Source organism: Onychomys torridus, chromosome 12, assembly GCF_903995425.1.
Source record: "Onychomys torridus chromosome 12, mOncTor1.1, whole genome shotgun sequence".
NCBI classification, from domain to species: Eukaryota; Metazoa; Chordata; class Mammalia; order Rodentia; family Cricetidae; genus Onychomys; species Onychomys torridus.
Genome location: NC_050454.1, coordinates 5,442,070 through 5,463,130, shown reverse-complemented (window position 1 = coordinate 5,463,130; position 21,061 = coordinate 5,442,070). Strand labels below are relative to the sequence as shown.

The 21,061-nt window shown below is 43.2% G+C and overlaps 1 protein-coding gene across 1 annotated transcript in view; it reads right to left on the bottom strand.

The window, feature by feature from the left end:
• LOC118594076 (LIM domain containing preferred translocation partner in lipoma) overlaps positions 1–21,061 on the bottom strand; it is a 606,198-nt gene that overhangs the window by 388,388 nt on the left and 196,749 nt on the right. The window contains exon 5 of the mRNA XM_036203866.1: positions 2,772–2,973. Within this exon, the coding sequence (XP_036059759.1) occupies positions 2,772–2,964 (193 nt within the window). The 5' untranslated portion in view covers positions 2,965–2,973. The remainder of the gene's footprint in view (positions 1–2,771; positions 2,974–21,061) is intronic.

Sequence of the window (21,061 nt, the reverse complement as noted above, 5' to 3'; positions counted from 1 at the left end):
GAACAGATAGAGATACACACTGCCCATGAGAACAGATAGAGATACACACTGCCCATGAGAACAGATGAAGAACAATCTCTACACTGAAAATCCCTACTCAAGAGAATACAGTGCGGCCCACCTCCCCCTGGGAGCTTCAGTTTCTTTGTGGTGGGGGTGGAGCTGCTTCACGGTATTACATGAAAAGGCAATCAGCTAATGACTGACAAATGGGGTGTGCAGTATAGACCACCTGTTCAATAAGTGACAGAGGCAAGTAGGAGCCACAGTAATGGTGCAGAGATGGGACAGTGAGAAAACATGTCTGTAGAGAGGGCAGGGATAGCTACAGATTTAGGGTACAACAAACACTGGCAGAAAGGGGTACGTACAAACATGATTCCAACAAGTAACCAATGCAAGCAGGGCGGCAAGGGACAAGCAGTTCTGAGCTGGAGTGAATGCAAATACCAGCTCATACCACTGTATCTGAAAATCAGTGGGTTGCCATACAGAGTACAGGCAGGGGCATCACAAGCCAGAGGACACCTGGCAGCTTGTCTCACTATGACGCCTAGCAGTCAGAGTGAAGCAAGGCCACCACTGTGAGTTTCTCTTCTTGTGACGGTCCCCCTACTTGATGTAGAACCTACCCACACACTGCACTTTGAACACAGAATCAACTCCCCTGCCCACTAAGCTTCCTCACCATGACCTTTCTCTGTCTCCGGACTTGGTTATCATTCTCTTCCTATTAGTAAGAAGTCCATCGGAACTCCCCAGGTAGGAAATGAACTAAAGGTGCCCTGCAAATCACACAAAAAGAAATGCTAAGGAAGCAAGAAGCCAGGAAGCCAAGGCTCTCCCTGCTCTTGAGCAAGCCCCCCCCCCCATAATCCATGTCTGAGCCCTCCAATCCCTAGAGCAGTGGTCCTCAACCTTCCAAATGCTGGAACTTTATCATAGTTCCTCATATTGTGGTGATCCCTACCCCAACCACAAAATTACTTTGTTGGTACTCCGTAACTATAATTTTGTTACTGTTATGGGTCATAATGTAAATACCTGACATGCACGGTATCTGATTTATGGCTTCTGTGCAAGGGTTGCTCCATAACCCCCCAAAGGGTCATGACCCACAGGCTGAGAATCATTCCCTAGAGGCTAATCAGCCAGTGCAAACCAGCTTCACAAAGACCTTAGTGAACTGCACAAGTGAGGTCTTTCTTGAGGACGATGAAACTTCCAGCCCAGGCAGAGAGTCCATGGGAAGCCTGTACTTTACCCAGAAAAGCATGGCCATGCCTTGGCAATGCCTTTTCTAGGGAAGGGACACACAGAGACCCATGAAAGATCCACAGCTCGAGTATGCAGAGAGGCCTGGTCTTCCTTCCCATATCCTGTGAGCCTGAGGGACTTTACTAAAGCCAGCCTTCTGACCCATGTTTCTGATGGGAGTCCAAAAACACCAGTAGGCCAATGGAGTAGTGGAAGTGGAGGACTAATGGTGTGGTTCCTGGGAAGTGGGAAAGACTCCGGAGAAGCCAGAAAGGAGAGGCAATACCATGGGCCATGAAATGATGCCCTGCAACGTTGCTGCAACAGACACAAAGATGTCATCCAGGAACACTTGGAGAGAGCTTTAGAGACAGAACCGTCATGTTTCAAGTTAGATGGGTGTGGAAGAGAGAAAAAGACTGCATCGTGGCAGAGCGCATCTTTTATTCTTGGCTTCTGGAAGGCTCACACTATTCTATATGGTTTTAAGTTTCTGCTTCCTATGTGCAAAGGAGCTTTTGACATTGACTGGTACACATACAAAGCCTCTTCCAACATCAGGACGCTGGATTGGCCAAGTTCACTAATGGGAGAGTGCATGGTGTAGCCACACGTTGCATGCTCAGCTCATGCAGACAATCAAAATCCACTTGATGGAAAATGAATACATTGCCACTAAAACCCTTGGAACTAAGGCTTGCTCTGAACCATCTGTAACTGCAACACACACCGGTGTCACGGACAACTTTCTCCAACAGGAGAGAGAGAAGCAACCTAGTCCCAGGGACTTTGCAGGGCCTTTTGTCCTATGGCTTCCTCACTGGACTGTAGTGGGTAGCGATCCCAGCCTTGTCCTGGAAGTTCCAACCCCCACTGAGGCTTCGGTAATGGTCACACCTACAAGGTGGGGCTGAGGGAGGAAGCTGAAGACCCAGGATCAAGAGGAGAGGTCTCTGTTGGTTCTGGGACCCTGGACGCTGGAGGTAGACTGAGCAGAGTTCTCCAGAGAACACCACCGGACTGCGCCATACCTTTGCCAGACCCTACAACCTATCCCTTCATTTGTAAGTTACCCCACAAAATAAACCTCCCTTTTAATTACGTGGAGTGGCCTTAATAATTTCACTAATACTGGACTACTATTTGGTGGCATTTTGTCACTTGTCTGAGGGCAACGGTGAGAATCACCAGGTAGTAGACACATCCCCACAGGAGGAAAAGGAAGGGTGAGGATAAGGCTACAGAAAGTCTCTGAGCTATAAACGAAGTGGTCATGCTTCTACTGGGGCCACTACTGCTAGCTATTACTGCAAAACCCCAGCCATCCAACTCTGGAAGACTTAATCTCTTTGTTTCTAAAAGGTGGTTAGTGCACACAGCTATGGGGAGCTCATTACAACTGGACAGCTCATAAATTGTGGGAAATATACTGAGACCCTCCCTCTGACACAAGCCTGATTGCACATCCCATCTCTGAGGTGGATTTCTTTCCCGCGCCAGGCCCCACCACTCACTCTCTCCTCCGGGCTGCTTGTACGGGTTGTACTTGGGTTTCGGAGCCACCACTGGAGCAAACTTCTTGGGTGGCTGCTGTGTCGACACGGAAATACTGGGGGTCCCGAAAGAATGGGTGGTCTCCATCCGTGCAGGAACGTGGCCAAGAGGCTCACCAGTGCTTTTGGGTGGCAGCCAAGATGGGTGAGACATCGTTGAAATCTGCAGTTAGAAAAACAGGAAAATAGACAACACAAGGTTCAGTGTGGCTGGAGGGACGTATGAGAAAGGCGCTGACCAAAGAGGTAGAATGGGTGATGGGGCCAACGAGAAACTTCTACACACACACACACACACACACACACACACACACACACACACACACACACTTGAGCTTACATTTATCCAGTAGGCATTAGAGAAACAGTAAATACTTATTTTGTTAGCAGATACATGACAGCATACTTTAACATGTCTTCTCTACAAGACTAGCCTCCCCATCCCCACCCTGAAGAGGCACTTGGGGGTGGGGCACAGAGGCACTGGTTGCCAAAATGCCTGGAACAAATACTGACATTTATTAGAGAAAGAATATTCAACACCAACAGTACAATGATAGCTCTGTAAATCAAAGAAATGGCCACTAACACCTAACTAAGCTGGAAAAATTATGAAAAAGTTGCTGTAACTCCATGAGGGATAACCAACCCAGCCCAGACACTGTTCTATCAGAGCATCCATACAGTGTGAAAAAAGAACTGAGTTCTCTTGCAGGATATGCCAATCACTCCTCCAGGCGGCCTGCCTGCTGAGAAAGAGTCTCATAGACTTTTCGAGGAGGGCTCTCCAGGCCTGATTGCAAGAGCTCTCCAGCACAGGGAGGCCGGAAGGTGCCCTGCACCCACTCCTAGCCCCAAATCTACCTAGTAATTTATTAATTGAACTGAATTAATTAAGAGGGCTACATGATTACTTCCAGATGTCTATAAAGACAAAGCACAGGGCAAAGGCAGGAAGAAATGAAGGCCTCAGCATGTGGCATAGCAATCGAGAGAAGCAAAAGTTGAGACACAGCACTGTGAGGAATTCACACGTACCCACACCATGGACAAACATTACGTTCCGGAGCCCTTCTGATGGCATGGTCAATAAATTATGATTTAGAAATTCCAGGTCTCTTTAACTCAGGGAGCTTTTTTGAAAACCAATAAAAAAAAATCTTGAAGGACTTTATGCATAGAACATGAATCGCAATGAAAGCCAAGGGGGAAATACCTCCATTCTCACAGGAAGTGACTGAGAATTACAGATCATTCTACCCAGAGGGAAGCAGGTGTTGTTCTATCACAAGATGGGATGACTCCATGGATAACCAAAGGGAAAGAAATGGAGATTAAAGACGCAGGCTGATGCAGCCAGTGGTGGCACTGCCATCCCTCTGGCCTCAGAGACCTTCGTTTCCCTCCCCTCCCCTCCCCTCCCCTCCCCTCCCCTCCCCTCCCCTTCCCTCCCCTCCACTCCCCTCCCTTGTGCAGGTGCACTGAGACACACATACTGGAAAACTGTGAGCTTCTGAGAAGGCAGGGACCATATTTTAGATATCCTTAAATTACCACTAAGGCATGCCACCAAACCAATAAAGAACCAAACCAATAAATAATCAATAAATGTCAATTTTACTCAAAGTTTTTAAAAATCTAGCTGAACATTTGCAATCATTTAAAGAGACATAAGTACCAAAACTAAGCCTATCTCTAAGGTTGGAGCACCAAAAAAAAAAAAAAAAAAAAAAAAAAAAAAAATCCCTTCTCTTATTAACTGAGCCTCTCTTTTACAAAACTGAGATAACAGTACTATTTTTACCTTCAGCATGACTAAGGTGAATCTAGAACAGCGAATAAATGAAACTAAGGAAGGTTTACAAGCTCGAAAGCTCTGTATGCTTGGAGCATAAATCTTGAATGTTTATCTTCAAATGGGTTAACAGCAACCACTGTTGCTGTGCATCTAGTTATTCCCAAACAACAGCTTCTCAGTGCAAACTAATACAGCCTGGAATGGTCTCCAAGACAAAGATGAAAATTTGCAGCGCAGTCATATACTGCTTACCAGCTGTGGTGTGCTGGGTTAATTAGCTATGCCACAGATATAAAGAAATAGGTAGCTGCTGGGATGCTATGGAGAGTGAAAGGGTAAGACTCAACAGGAAAACCAGAGTCAGAGCTGCACCCTATAGCCTAGTGAATTACCCTGGTGATGTCTTTGTCCTCACATGAGGTACTGTGAGCTTGCCCTCCAGCGAGGGCTACATCTGCCTGCAGATGACAATCAGGGCATCTTCTACATGTCAACAGTGCTCCCGGGTTTATAACACACTTCTGTGCTTCTGATCCTGTCTTTATGATGTGCCATCAATAACAACTCCATTTCCTTCCCATCCCTGGCTACCAATCCTACTGTTTTTATATTGCCCCAACTTGGATGCCTGGCTGTGAATGATTCCTCCTAAAAGGGTGATGGAGAGTTGTGGGAGCATCAGCTTATTCTTTTACTGGACTCTTCTAGTACTTTTACATACTAATATTAATTTACTAGAAAGCAAGTTATCAATCAGCCACCCTGCCGCAATGAACTAGAAATCTCTGGGTGGTATCACTGTTCTATCATAAGATACAGACAATTTGAAAATATCTTCTGCAAGGATGGTTAAATAACATGTGTACCTCCCCTGCAGTTACGCACAACTGAACAGAATCTCTATCTGCCCACTGGCATCCAGTGGCACAATTTCTGTACCTCTCCTAACTTGGTATGTAATAAATCATGTTGATAGATTCCCAGATATGGAAACATCCTTGCTATCCTAGAATAAAAAAACCCAAAGTCACAATTATAGTGCTTTGCTATCCCAGTGAAAAACTTCAACTTCTGTTTTGACTTCTGGGCATGAGATCATAAAGTCATTCTGCAGAGGTATGCCCTTGGCCACTTCCCTTTTCATTATCAGACTTTCACTCCCAGAGGTTCTCAATCCCAGTGCAGTCTCAATTAAATTAATAATGACCCTGAATAAGCCGATCTTTAAAGGTTCATCAGAATTCAGTGAAAATACTTCTACATACTTTATTTAATAACAGATACTAATCCTATTTCTAGCACCTTTATGAGAATACTTCTAAGATGATGTGACAGCATTTATATCTTACAGAAAATTCACCTTTTGCTCAAGATTTTATCATTGCACCCATTCAAACAAGCTACCCCTCAGTTACAAATAATTTCTTATCCATCATGCATCGTTCATGTCCTGGCAATTACTTCCTGCTAGTTCTTTCAAATGGAAGCCATGCCTTTAATCCTTTGTTCAGGATGCATACCCTGCTGGGCCACAGCACCATCACCCTGCTGTCACCCACTCATCACATGACTGGCTGCATGCCCATGTCCCAAAGCAAACTCTATAATACTGGAGAGTAGAACTCCTACCACATTGTAATCCCAAGATCTAGTTCATGAAAAGAACTCAAGGAAAATACATATTAATGTAATGAGCAAATAAACATATTCCTATCATTACTTCTCCAGATGAATCAGATTACTCGAAAAGCATAAAGTCTGAGGGAGTTACATTTATCTAAGTGCAATGAACAGAGACAGGAAAATGTGAGGATCTGTTAAAAGAACCAGAGCAGGTCTGGAGAGGCAAGTCCTATCAGGACTTAGAAAGTCATGAGATTCTGAACTAGAACAGGAACTACAAAAAGAGCAAGAATGAACAACACAGGTGCTGAGATGCCTCAGTGGCTAACGCACTTGCCATGCATGCGTAAGGATCTGAGTTCAAATCGCCAGACCTCACATGAAAGCTGGACACAGTAGTGCACATTTGCAATCCCAATGCTACTACAGAGAGATGGGAGCTAAGGACAGTAGAATGCCCAGGAAGTCTAATTCAGCTAGCCTTCAAAGTGGAAAACAATGAAACTCTGCCTCCAAAACAAGGCAGCGAGAAAAACGGACACCTGAAGTTGTACTCTGACCTGACATAACACACATACATAAAGCGGGAAGTAAAGGGAGAAAACAGGAGGGAGGGAGAGAGGGACCAACAGAGGGATGGAGGAGCAAGGGAGAAAGAGACAGACAGAAAGAAATCAAAGTACATGTGAGGGACAGGGACAAAGAAGTCCATAGAGGATAGATCCAAGGAACGTGGAAAAGGCAAGGCTTTCAACATGGAGTCCTTCTGGCCCTAATTAGAGTCTCCGTTAAATCAGAGCGACTGTAACAAGAGAAGATGTGCATTTGCAAAGTGAACATCTGTAAACTTCCAAAAGCGCTACTGTTTCAATGGTTTTCTTTCTCTAAGTCTTAAACATACTGATGATAAGTGGGTCTGAGGAATGGCTGCACAAGCAAATGCCTGTGGAGGCCCTATCAGCCTTTCAGAGCCAGAGCCAGTGAAAACACAGGAACAGGCAAGGGCTTGGGGGTGGGGGTGGGGGTAGCAGGCTCTGCTGTCCAGCCCTCACCTTGCTCTTCCTTCCTCTGTCTTGAGGTAGGTTTCACTCTAGGCTTCTAATCATCATGAAAGCAAGAAGTGAAACCGAGGACCCCCTCCCCCAGACACTAAAAATGAAGCAGCAACCCCAGGAGAGAGGCAAACATGAGAAAAGGCCCTGATCCCAGCCACACGCCCGCCGCTAAAAAGACTTATAGACACTGGGCCCTGTCCCTTTAGGGTATAGCCTAAGTGCAAAGCAAGTAGGGAAAAGCTAAAAGATTACCTTCTCTGTGGCTCTCTGTCATCTCTCCCCAGCAATTATACAGAAACAGTAAAGAAAGCCACAGATCGACAAGAAATACCAAGTGTTTACTAAGGGCTGACCGTTATGTGAAGTGATGTCTAATGACCAGAGTCACCACAGCGCTAAATGGGGGTGCACTACCATGACCCACACTTTATATATCAAGAACATAAGGGTGAGGCTTGGGGATCTAGCAGTGGGGCAGAACAGTTGCTTAGTATGTGTAAGGCCTTGGATTCAATCCCTAGTACCTACCTGCCCCTCCAGCCCCAAAAGGAAAGTTCTAAGAGGTCACACAAAATGATTAGGATATACAACCACCAAACTGCAAAGCTAAAAATCTTCAACATGGATTCTGGCCCACAGTCAGTGTCTCTCTGGAAATAGTGCTTTGGGTTCTTACCATGTCCACACCTACCTCCCGGATCATAGTGGTTATAGTATATTCTTACTGACACACTCCACAATCATTGACTAATGAAGCCAATATCCAACAGACCAAACTAATCAAAAGCACAGAGAAGGCATGCTATTCAAAAGACCAGATGATGATCAAGACCCTCCCTGGATTGGTAAGAAAGCCGAGGGCCACAGTAAAGTGAAGAAGCCTCTGTGTGAGTCTGTGAATGCCGATTCACTGGCATTGGTGACAGAGAACGGACAGATAGTAGATCAGACTTTTCTTTTTCTTCCCTCCAAATCAATATTCAATTCTATAAGCATGTCTAAGATGACTGAAAAACAGCCAGCTGTTTCATGGCATTATGCAACATCTGGAACTGTAAGCTTTGAATCGTGGTTTCTAAAACCACCTCTAAATGAGCTCCTGCAGGATCTCTCTGTGTATGTTTCTGATTATTTACCTTGTACTGATGGGGCTGCACAGGTCCTAGTGTGTGGCAAGCTAGCACTGCACCACTGAGACAGAGCCCGAGCTCCTTGATGTAGACATTCTGACTCCAGGGGTCAGAGTTAAGTGGCATAAAGCATTCGTATTAATCTCTACTTTGCATTAGTCCCTCAATAACTGCTTTGTCAGTGTGTGATGAATAAATTGATGATATGGATGGAGGACACCCATTAATTCGGTGATGTAGGAACTGGATACTGAGAGGCTGTGGTTCAAACATGAGAAGCTGATGGCAGACTTCAGTTTAGCATTCATGTACATCACCAATAGTTTCTTTTATTTGAACAAGCATTTAAAACTTAAATTACATGTTCCTAAATCATGAAGGGTTTTCCTTAACTGACCTCTCCGGGTGAACGTCAGTGCCTTGCTTTAATTACCCAACTGCTGCTGTAGGATTCCTGTTAACATTATTAATTAGACAAAAAGAGGGATTTCATTATGACATTTTCATACATGTTTATATATACTCTGACTGTGTTCAACCCTCCTGTTATTCTCTTGCCCCGCCTCCTTCGGGTCCCCTTCCTCATCCCAAACAGCTCCCTGCTTACTTTCACATTTCTATTTATTCCACACACATGACAAACACATTTGCCTTTATGAATTCGGATTTTGTCCCTTAAACAAGTATGATCTCTAGTTGCACACATTTCCCACCAAAGGATCTAACTGGGATCTTCTTTGTGGCTGAGGAAAACCCCACCCTGTGTATTCATCACATTTTCTACAGTGCCAGAGAGGTGGATCCCCTAACTAAGCCAGCTGTGGACGGCATATCTGAGGAAAGCCTCCTTTTCCCCCATGTCTCCCCCAGCATTTGGTGTTCCGGTTTGCTGAGAGTCCTTGGACTTGAATAAGAGTATCTCCGTGTAATTCAAAGCTGCTTTTCAACATTCCTTCCCTCGGCTTCCTTCCTTCTGCTTTTCAATGCTACCCACCCTACCCCGAGCCAGAATCTGAACCCAGGCCACTGTTCATTCTGGGCAGGTACTCTTCCGGTCAGCTACTGATCCCCACACCCACTGTTCTCTTTTTAAATGTTAGAATGTGCTTCCGTATCCAGGGTACAGTGATCCATCCTGTGCTACATGCCGATATCTGGCTGGAGGCTTCCTGAACTTCAAAGCTCAGAATCAGCTTCCAGGCTTCGCTCATACAGGAGGTTAGAGTTCAACTTTAGTTCTCTGAAAGCAAATGCCCTCCAAAGGTGCCACAGCTAGATTGGGAGCTTACTAACTATGTGTCTGCTCACATGAATTGTGAATTTTGAAAAGATCCTGACAGCAAAACTATTAAAAACCAAGAAAAGTTAGGTCTGGAGAACCGAAATCATCTATAATTTTCCTCTCAGCTCATCAGAGGAAGTACACTGTCTTTTTTTTTTTTCTTTTTCTCCTTTTCTTGTTACCTGCGTTCCTAATTCTTTGACTCTTCCCACTGTGGGAAGGAGTTTTGGATTAATCTCAGTGCTTATCAAGGTATCAATCAAGACTTACTACGCACAAGTAAATAAGCACTTCAGGCAAACCTTTTCCAAACGGTAGAGGTAAGTCCCTACCAGAGCAATTACAAAGCAGCTATGCCGCAGCATGGAAAGGAAGCGTGGGAAGACAGCCCTGGAGAAGGAGGCAGGCTGGAAATTACACACAATTGCTAGTCGAACGGCAAACTCAATCACGTTTGGAAGCATCAGGTCATACAGAACAGGAAGGGGAGAGTTGGACCTGCCAAAGGCTGAAAATGTCATGTATTCCCTGAACTTCTCCCCACAGCCAGCTTCGGAAGGATACTGGCTAAGCGCCCCGCTCCCCGCATGGACAGCTGGCACTGCTCAGAAGGAGCATGGAGAACAACTCCACAGAAATGCCAGCCCTTTATATAGGCTTTCTTCCAGACACTGCAAATACTGGAGCCCACATGAGACTTACAACCGTCAGCCAGAACGGCTCGCTCGCTCGCTCCATCACTAACTGGCTCTATGACTTTACCCCTGCACATCTTTAAACCTCAGTACGTCTCCTTAGCTGGAAACTAAAATTACTTTCTGGCAAATATTCTGTCCAATAACTCTCATGTCCCATAGTTCCCCAAGACTGTAAGCTGAGTCAACTGAGGTTTCACATAAAACTGTGTTCTGATTACTGGGAATTCCTACCCCCACCCCACCCCACCCCAGACAGAGGAGGTACAAAGTAAGGGAAGGTAGAGTAAGAATCAAGACAGATTTGTGACTTTCCTGGCACCGGAAATAATATAACTGATGTGCTTGCTGCTCCTGGTAACACTATGGGAAGCCTGAAAAACTGGACTGCATTTCAAAACCCCAAAGGAACCAAGACACAGCAAAAGGAGAAGCAACAGGTCCCAGGGAAGTGACGACACAGGTCATCAGAAGTGACCCAGGATAGTGACAGGCCCCTACAATTCACCTTGCCTTCAGATTCACAGTAGCACTGGAACAAGAAACACACAGACCTGAACACCAGGGCTCCGGAGAAGCCTAGGAGAGAGTGGACTATTACTAGCCAGAAGCTGGTGATCACACTTTCGTAGCAGTCATAGGAAAAGGAAAGGCAGCTGGCAGCAGACAAGACAAGCTACAGAGAATAAAGAGGTCACCAGGAGTCTCTACACACATTAGGAACTAAAGTGTTTCTTCTAATTGGAATGTAACATACAAAAATCTCTACTCATTTAGAGAAGCTAAAGGTGCGTACCCAATTTAACAGAACAGTTAGAAAGTATCGGAGGCAGGGTACATACCCAAATGTTCTACCAGAAAAGAAAACTCATAGCAGGAAGTTTGACTCGGCTAGTCAGTAATATTACTATTCACTGGATGATAACCAGGTAGACTGAATGGAAGACAACTAAGGTGGCCGTGAGAGTGAAGACTCTTTCCTCCAGAAGATTCAGTACCTATACCACCAGGAATAGTCACGAAAACAAAAAAAGGACCCCCCAACCATCCACTCTAAATCACATTCAACAGCAACGGGTCTACTGACAAAGAGAGCAAGAAAATATTATCTCAGGACTCCGTTTCCCCGGCTCTAAAACAAATCCCTCCACAGCATTTCATTCTCGATGATAACACTGTTCTTCTGGGAAGCACCCTATGCTTACATGAAAATGTGGTCCCAAGGAGCCTTCCTCTGAGTCTATGCTGCAAACCAAAAACGTGTGTGTGTGTGTGTGTGTGTGTGTGTGAGAGAGAGAGAGAGAGAGAGAGACAGAGACAGAGACAGAGAGACAGAGACAGAGACAGAGAGACAGAGACAGAGAGACAGAGATGAGGGCAAAGAACAACTTGAGTTTGTGTGCACTCAGGGAATTGACTTCTGAACTTTGGAAATTGGGACGTACAAGCCTAAGATGCGATGTGCCTAATTCACAAAAGTTTTGCCCTTCCAAATGTGTGAGAAAGTGATGATGAGGAAAGTCAACACTACAATCTCTAATAAAGCTTGGGAGTCTCTTTAGTGGTTATCTGGAATCTCTCCTTCCAAACCTACCAGTAAGTGCTCGGGTCTGCAAGGTAATTGCTGCTCACTAGTCTGCGTTCAGCGGCGTGTTCAAACTTGTATCAAACACCATGCTTTGGTGAGCTGTTTACAAGTCTGCTGTAGCCATTCTATAGGCCATGGAATTTTACTAGCACGTGTGGCAGGTTTTAATTGCTCTTAATTTTTTTAATACTTTTGTTTGTATCCTAACAAAAATGAACATAAAACAACAAAGCTCATCTTACTAATAGCTTGAAAAAGTAGAAATCTTTAATTTTTTTTAACTAGGCAAATGCTATTGATATACTTCTGTACATCAACACAGCATGTTTGTCTGTGAAGCTGTATTTATTCAGAAGTAGTCAAATACTGCATCGCTCACCAAAACCTGTCAATGTGTTCCATATAGCCTATGGCAACCACTGGGCAAAACTACCCTACAGCTTTTAAAATAAGCTTGAACACTCTGGTTAACTGGAGTTGATAGCATTGAATTTGGATGTTATGATGAACTCTGTGGTGAAAGCTGTGGCTCTATTTGTGATTTTAAGTTTCTGTTTTTAAAATGAACTAGAAGTATAAATAAGTTAATATTTGAAATGCCCAGATAATGAAAAAAAATAAAGAGATAGTAAGGGTGATGGAATCTCTCAAAAAAGATTATGAGAGAATTTTAGGAAACAAGAATTAACCTATGCATATAATTAGGCTTTAGCATAATAATTTGTGATTAATTAAAAAGCTAAATAGGTTGTTACTCAGTATATGACATGGTATGAAAGCCAGTCAAGCTTTTGGTATGATACGTCACTAATTCAAATTATGTAAGGAAGGCCATATTCCAATCATACATTCACAATAAAATAACTGGGACCACTTTCAACTGTGGACCCTTTTCCACAGTGTTGGAAACTGTTCTACTTCTATTTCAAGATCTTGAAATAAGGCAAAATCTGGTTAGCCACTGACCAATGGCAACTGAGAAAAGATCAGCCTGGATGCTTCAGCTCACTTTCAGCATCACAGCAAAAGAGGTTAGTCCTTTTGAAATCTCTCCAAGAGAGTACTACTGGTGTTGAGCCTTCTGAAATATTTTTTAATCACTATGCTAAAAAACTGAAATGTATGAAAACCATACTAAACTGGCTAAATATTCCAAGAAAATGACAATACACACACACACACACACACACACACACACACACACACCCCACAAACTTTTAGATAAAATTTAAATCAGTAGCTACTAACATTCACTAGTACAGAAAATATTATAAATGAGGCACAAGATCATTAAACTATTTCTATGGTGGAACCCAAATGTGTTGGCATGTACCTCCTAACATCTTGAGACAGCCCCTTCCATCGCTTCTCGGCCTTTTGGCTAAGATCAAGTGGAGACAGCCCCTTCCATTTCTCAACTGTGAGGGTGGCTGTAAAGTCCTCCAGAGCTGAAGTGTGTACCACCATAAGGACCACTCATTTATCTCACCTTTTATTCTGGAACCACAAACTCTAATGCATGGCATTCCTTCAAACACATAATGTAATTTGATCCCTGCTCAATGTATAGCTTCCTCACAAGTTCTTTAAAGACAAAAATAAAGACAAAAACTGGTCTTTGACCTTCAGTACAAATAGTGGAGTGCTAAATTTCACACAGTGGAATTCAAAGTTTTCTTCCACACATACAAAAAAGTACTTTCTGCAGTCTGTCTTAAATGAGATACTAATTATGAACTAGACACATTGGTTTAAAAAAAGTTATTGGAACATTTAAATTATGGTACATTAGTCAAAGGCAGTCAATGCAGGCAACCTTGTTCATGAATATAAAAGGCATTCTTCCTTGATTCTGCAATATGCTGTGACTGAGTTAGAAACCCACTACTCTACAATAATTGGAGCAGTGACTATGAGTGAATGGCCGACAATGATATTATCTTCCCTAGTTTCCTTTCAAGTTCCCCATACAGAGTCCATCCCATCATTGCTCAGCCAATGATGAACACAACTGCACACATACACACACACACACACACACACACACACACACACAAGTACACAATCACAAAGGTTTGAAAATACTAAAGTTAAGCTCTGAGTTTCAATCATATATCAGACACTATTTTCCAGAGTTCCTCATAACTATGAGTGATTGATTGTAAATTCAATGTACGCCTGCTGTTTTGGTTGGTGTATCCATTAACAAGAACCTGTTCAAAGTGTCTCCAATGAGATAATAGGCAACACAGTCGTGGAGTTGTGATGATGTCTTATTCACTTGGTATAAGTGAAGCTCAACAGTCAGCCTCTGATCCAAGGGTTCCAGTGAGCTAAGAACCTCTCATGCTTAGAACTGTGGATACAGCTGCGTGGAACAAGTAGCTGCAGGAGGCAGACTTTACAACTGCCTACTCTATAGCATGCTTCCCCAATTAAGAAGGAAAGCCTGGAGACTGGAGAGATGGCTCTTCCAGAGAAACAGGACTCAATTCCCAGCACTCACATGGTGGCTCTCAAACAATTGCAAATCCAGTCCCAGAAGATCCAACACCCCCTTCTGCCCTCTGTGAGCATTGCACTCATGTGAGGAACAGACATCATTCAGGCAAACACTCACAAACACAAAATGAAACTAAATAAAATCTCAAAAAAACATTCAAAGAGAATGGATAAGAAAATTCCAGTTGTGTGGAAGGAGGCAAAAGAGTTCAAACTGTATGTAATCTACCCCCAGCTCCTGAGCCTTTTTCCTATACCAAAAAATGTCACATGCTAAGCAGCCAGGCTAAAATGCTCCAAGAGCATTTGAATCATCTGTCTTCCCCATGGCCTGTATGACCAGTAATTATAATATTTGTTTTCTTGTAATATTGTAAGAAGTTTGCCTGAGTCCTAATTTTGAACAGGAAAAAGCACATCTACCAAGGGTTTCAAGCAATTCACCAGGCAGCATGCATGAGCAATGGGAGCAGAATGGCTGACATTTTTTTTCCCATTTCTAGATCAGTGACGCAGAAGCACAAAGGAAGAAGTCGGAATAATTCTGCACAGGCCAACAGGCCATCTCTCTATATGACATATGTTAAATAAGCTGCTTTATTTGATTTCCATTGCAATTTCTAAGCACACATTTCAGGCTGGAGAAGGAACCGTGCAGAGTGGAGAACACAGAGTGGGAATTAGACAACCTTTGCTTAAGACAGACTGCACCCGGACACAGTGGCCATGACTTTAATACTCTGGGTTTCCCTCTAGTACTTTACAAAATGTTGTAACTAAACAGTTTACTCTGCCAGGCCATGGTCTTCCCTTCTTAGGCTCTTTTTCGGGTAAACAGGAATTCCCCCAAAGGGTTTCCCTGAAGTAAGCTGTTATATAATAAATGACACCAACAAGCTGAGGCTTATTAGAAGTCCCTATCTTGAGTGTTGACCATACATTCAAGCCACACAGACTCTGGTTAAAATCCCTCAAACTTACTACAGTAGACAGTGAATCAGCATTCACATATGCTGTACTGTTGGTAGATATGGATTATAAGAGAAATTCTGCCGAAATACATGCACTGCCTTGAGCTTTGGAAGGCTAGGGTGGCCAGAGGCCTTGTCTTGTGGCTCTGCCTGTTTCCTATTGGAAGCCTGGTGGGATGACATGGGTGGGACCTTCTGTAATGACATTCTTTCTCATAGACATTCTGCATCCTGGGGCTTGCCAAGAAGCAACTGTGACAGAGGGAACATGGATCCCATGTCTCAGAGGTCACCTACCACCTTTCTGACCACTTCTCTTATAGAGTACGTTCTTGAACTCAACAGTTGAAAGAACGCTTGGTGACCTTTCTCTTTCTTGGCTATAAAAAATGGGGTTAATTATAACTATGGGGTTCAATTCTAAAGGTCCATTTTAACATCTCTACTCCATGTGGTCCTTCTGATGGTTTCTGAGCTACTAAAACTCTACTGAATGTCTTCTACTTAAATATCTACAACAGCTGGTGTCTTTCTTTATTTCTTTTTTCTTTGTTTCTTTCTTTCTAAAAAACAAATGTCTTCTTTTTTTAAGATTTATTTATTTATTATGTATATAGTGTTCTGCCTGCATGTATGCTTATAGACCAGAAGAGGGCACCAGATCTCACTATGGATGGTTGTGAGCCACCATGTGGTTGTTGGGAACTGAACTCAGGACCTCTGGGAAAACTGACAGTGCTTTCAGCAGCTGAGCCATCACTCCAGCCCCAGCTGGTTTCTTCTAGCAAACCTTGATGTTAAAAGACAGACAAAACCCCTCAAGGTTCTAACAGTTTGATTGACAAATGGCCAACAAAGATGTTTTATGAGAAAGAGACATGCCCAGGTCATTCATTATGTCTGTGCAGAGAAATGGGCCAACCCCTGCACAGGAGCCATGCAGACAGCACCCAGGCCATCTTCTCAGTGTTTGTGGACTCTGGGAAGACTAGGGCTCAACGCACAAAGCACTCAGTGCTGATGATGAAGCCAAGAGGTAATCCCAAAAATCTCATCTCAGCATTCTGCCCTGTGACCCATCACTAAGGGGCCATTTCTGTGAGCAAAGATGACACACAGGGGCAGTCCCTTGCCTCCGACATTCACAATGCAGTCTTCGTGCTCACGAGGAAATTTACTTGGATTCCAGTTGTAACCGAACTCCCTAAACTTTCAGTTCCCTCAAAGATGAAGAAACAAAGGTCACCAAACAGGCCTGACATAGCTTAACGGGGCAAAGGAACCCCTGACCTCAGATGTTCAGATGTTGACAAGCTACAGTTGGAATGCCTTCGAGAAAGCTCCAAGAGAGCAGCTCTGGAAAGGAAAGGATGCCAGACAAGAAGCTCAGTTTCACTGGGCAGTGGTGGTGTACGCCTTTAATCCCAGCACTGGGGAGGCAGAGACAGGCGGATCTCTGTGAGTTCGAGGCCCGCCTGGTCTAGAAAGCGAGATCCAGGAAAGACGCAAAGCTACACGGACAAACCCTGTCTCGAAAACCCAAAAAAGAAGCTCAGTTTCTCATCAGCATCTCTTTGGAAATGCCTCAGCATCCTACATGAAGGGGAGATCCTCAGACAGCCTAGACCTTCTTGAAGCACAGAGACCAACAGAGAGCAGGACAGAAATATTAGCCAAACGCAGTAATACAGATGTGACTCAAGAAAAATCACTAATTCACTCATGCCCCAAAGAAGAAAATTCCAGAAACTCATAGGATGGAATGAGTTTGGTAAACATGAAAATTGGCAAGAAGGATCAGCAGCAAGGTGTATTTGCACCAACCCCAGCACTGAGCTCACACCAGGGCTTTCAGGCCTCATAGGGCTCACAGGCCTGTTTCCTTGGCTACAAGTGAAAACAATACTCTGTGACTGGCTAGGCAAAACTGAGTGAAATAATGAATGCATGAGCATTTAGTAGTGTGTGTGTGTGTGTGTGTGTGTGTGTGTATGTACACAAAAGAGAAAAGTATTAGCAAAGGCATTTCAAGGAAAGTTATAAATGAATATTCTCAAGCCAGGGAAACAAAGGGAAATTAAATATAGCAGTCATGTTAAAATTTGATAGCTGGGGAAAGACGGTGATCAGAGCTGTTCCAAACAATGCTGTCTAAAGGAGAAGAGAAACCAGCTGAGGCTGTCACAATCTTCTCAGTTCCTGTAGCACACACAACAATGGAAAGATCGAAGGGAGGGGCAGCAAAATCCTTCAACTATGACACACCAAGGATACGGGACACAGCCCTGAGAAAATGACACTTCCACGGAGTAATAATCATCTCAGCATGCATGCTCTCATGAGGATCGAAGCCTTGGGAGCATGTTCAGCAAGTGGAGGGCTTGTCCTGCCAGCACAGGCACTGGTGCTGGAGCCATAGAATACTTAAAACATCTGGGCCAGGAAGGTGAAGGCAGAGTACGACCCGCCAACCATTTTACCCTAATCAGTGAGTTCCAAACTCAGTGAGAGGCCTTGTCTGGAAAACAAGGTGGACAACCCCGGAGGAATGATGTTCAAGGATGGCCTTTGGCCTCCACATACACATGCTCACACATGCTTCAATTTCCAAACACACACAGACACCCGATACACTTGGTCAAAGATGTACACAAAATGGCTTGGTGGAGATGAGTGTGAACTGTCTCTAGGAATGGATGAGTCTCGTTCAGAGCATCCTTGTCATGTGGTGCCTACCAATCTCTAACTCCCCCATGGACCCATTATCCCTTCAGTATTCCATAGATCCTTACACACACCTGCAAATATGCACAATTCAGACAAGTAAACCGTAATTTTTAAAATAACAAAGTAATTCCTTTTAAAGCAGTCCTGTGTGCACATGGTTTCAGGGTTGACCACTCTGTAATTGTCCTATTCTCAGCAGACTCAGTTGTGTATAGTTCTTTGTCTAGGGGAGGGACAATGAGATTTCCCCTTCCTGCAAGAGCATGCTTCCTGGTGTCATTACATGGGTCTTTAGTTACCTTTATGGACACAGCAGGCTATATGTACGTATTTATACAGTATCTATGTAACAGTAGTAATCAAAAGGGGATCACTCAATTCGAGGGCTGTATGAGAGAGACTAGAGGAGGACAGGGAGGAGGGAAATGCTATGATTAGATTTTAATTCAAAAGGTTTTCATCAAATGTTTTTGTTTTTTTTTTTAATTCTCTAAGTGGCTCATGCAAGTGTCTTCATCCTTTTCTCAGTTCCACCACATAAAAACCAGAAATAACTGAAATCGGGAGTGAAATGGTATACTGACATCTTTTAAGCAGCCAGCCTGTACATCTGTTCATCTAGATGGGCAGAAATACAAAAGCAGACGTTATCCACAGCTGGATTTCAGCACCCATCAGGCATAGATAGGCAGGTTCCGAAAACATGCCAGGGATTGCCAGTTGAAGTACATTCAAGTGAGGATGAAAAGGGAACTACTGTTGGTAGGATGGGCATACTGATTCGAACAATCCATGCTCGTGAGAGTTCTTCCCATGTGTTAGTACCTTCTTTGGGGATTAAAATTTTCCAGGGCAGAGGTCTTCAGCTCCTTGGTTGGGCTGATTCATAGATACTTTTTGAAGCTACTGTGTCCTCTTGTTTGATATTGTTTGTGTTGGTTGAAGTTCCATCTTGTCTAGGTCATTATCCCTTATTCCTCTTGGACAAATTTGATAATCATTCCTATTGCATATAGTTTTGTATTAGGTTAGAACTTTCTTATTTAGACAAAGGGGGAGATGTAGTGGGTAGCTCTTCCAACTTTGCCCTGGAAGTACTAAACCCATTGAGGCTTCCAGGAACTGATACATCTATGAGGCGGGGCCGAGATGGGAGCCCTTAAGACCAGAGATCCGAATGTGCCAGCTCTCTTGATTCTTGGATCCTGGACACTGGATGTAGACCAAGCAGAATTTTCTAGAGATCACAGCTGGATTGCATTTCACCTCTCCCAGACCCTGTAACCTATCCCTTTACTTATAAGTTACCCCCCAATATGAACCTCCCTTTTAACTACATGGAGTTGCCTTAATACTTCCACCAATATGGGAGTGCTCCCACGATCTGTCTTTGTGTGTTTGTTGTTGGTGTACACAAAGTTTGGTATGCTGACTTATATTCTGCCACTTTGCTGAAGGTGTTGATCATTTCTAGAACTTTTCTGGTGAAATATTCAGGATTGCTAATGAATAATATCTTATCATAGGGGCTCTTTTAAGTATAATATCAAATCATTGGCAAATAAGGATGACTTGGTTTCTTATTTTCTTACTGGCAGCTCTTTAATGCCCTTCTGTTATCTCATTGCTCTAGCTAGTGCTTCAAACACTATACTGAAAAGAAATGGGTTCAGTGGACCAATTGTCTCATTCCTGATTTTATTTGGATATTTTTTTTCTCCACTTAGGAGGATACTGGCTATCTGTTTGTCATATATACACCTTTTATTTTAATTAAATATGTTCCATCCAGTCGTACCCTCTCTAGGACTTTATCATGAAAGCATGTTAAGATTTTGTCCAAAGCCTTTTCAGATTACCATGTGATTTTTCTAAGTCCATTTATTTATTACATTTATTGACATACATATGTCGAACCATCCCACATATTGAAGACAAAGAACTTAATCTTGGTGAATATCTTTGTTATTTAAGCTTGTATTCAGTTTGCAAGTATTTGATTCAGAATTTTTGCAACTATGTTCATCAGGGATATTGGCCTGTAATAGTATATTGTTGCTGTTGATCAGTCCTTGCCTGGCTTGGATAATAGCATACCACTGGCTTCATTGAAAGAGTGAAAGATGGGTAGAACCCTGCTGTGAATCCATCTGAGCCCGAGAAAAAATTAAATCTTGACATTTGCAGGTAAATGGTTGGAACTAGAGAATAGTATACTGACTGAGTAACCCAGGCCCAGAACAATGAAACACGCATATTCTTTCCTATATGTGTAGATAGATAGCTCCAAATCTTTATATGTGAATATGCAACCTGGAGTAACTGAAGAAATTAGGAACGCAAAAAGGGACCATGGGACAGGGGAGGTCTCTGGGGAGGAACAAAACAGGACACAGTTGCTATGAGGAAAATGGAGGAAAGGAGAGAACATAACTGGAGACTAGGGATGGTGGGTAATATACAGGGACGATGAATGTTTGGAAAACCATAGAAAAATGTTATTTTTATGTTTACTTAAAAAATACATTACATAAATACATTACATAAATACATTACATAAGCCGGGCAGTGGTGCACAGGCCTTTAATCCCAGCAAAGGCAGGCAGACCTCTTTGAGTTCAAGGCCAGCCTACTCTACAGCTAGGGCAACGCAGAGAAACCCTGTCTCAAGGAAAAGAAAAAAGAAAAAGCATTTTATGTATATGTGCATGTATAATAGAGATTATATATTAATAATATGTTTATAGAAATCTATTATCATTATATGTGGTTGTTTATATAATTATAATCATATATATATACATATATATGGAGAGACAGAGAGAGAGTAAGAGATATTAAATTAAATGGAGTTACACCACTTGTGGTGATCCCCCAGGA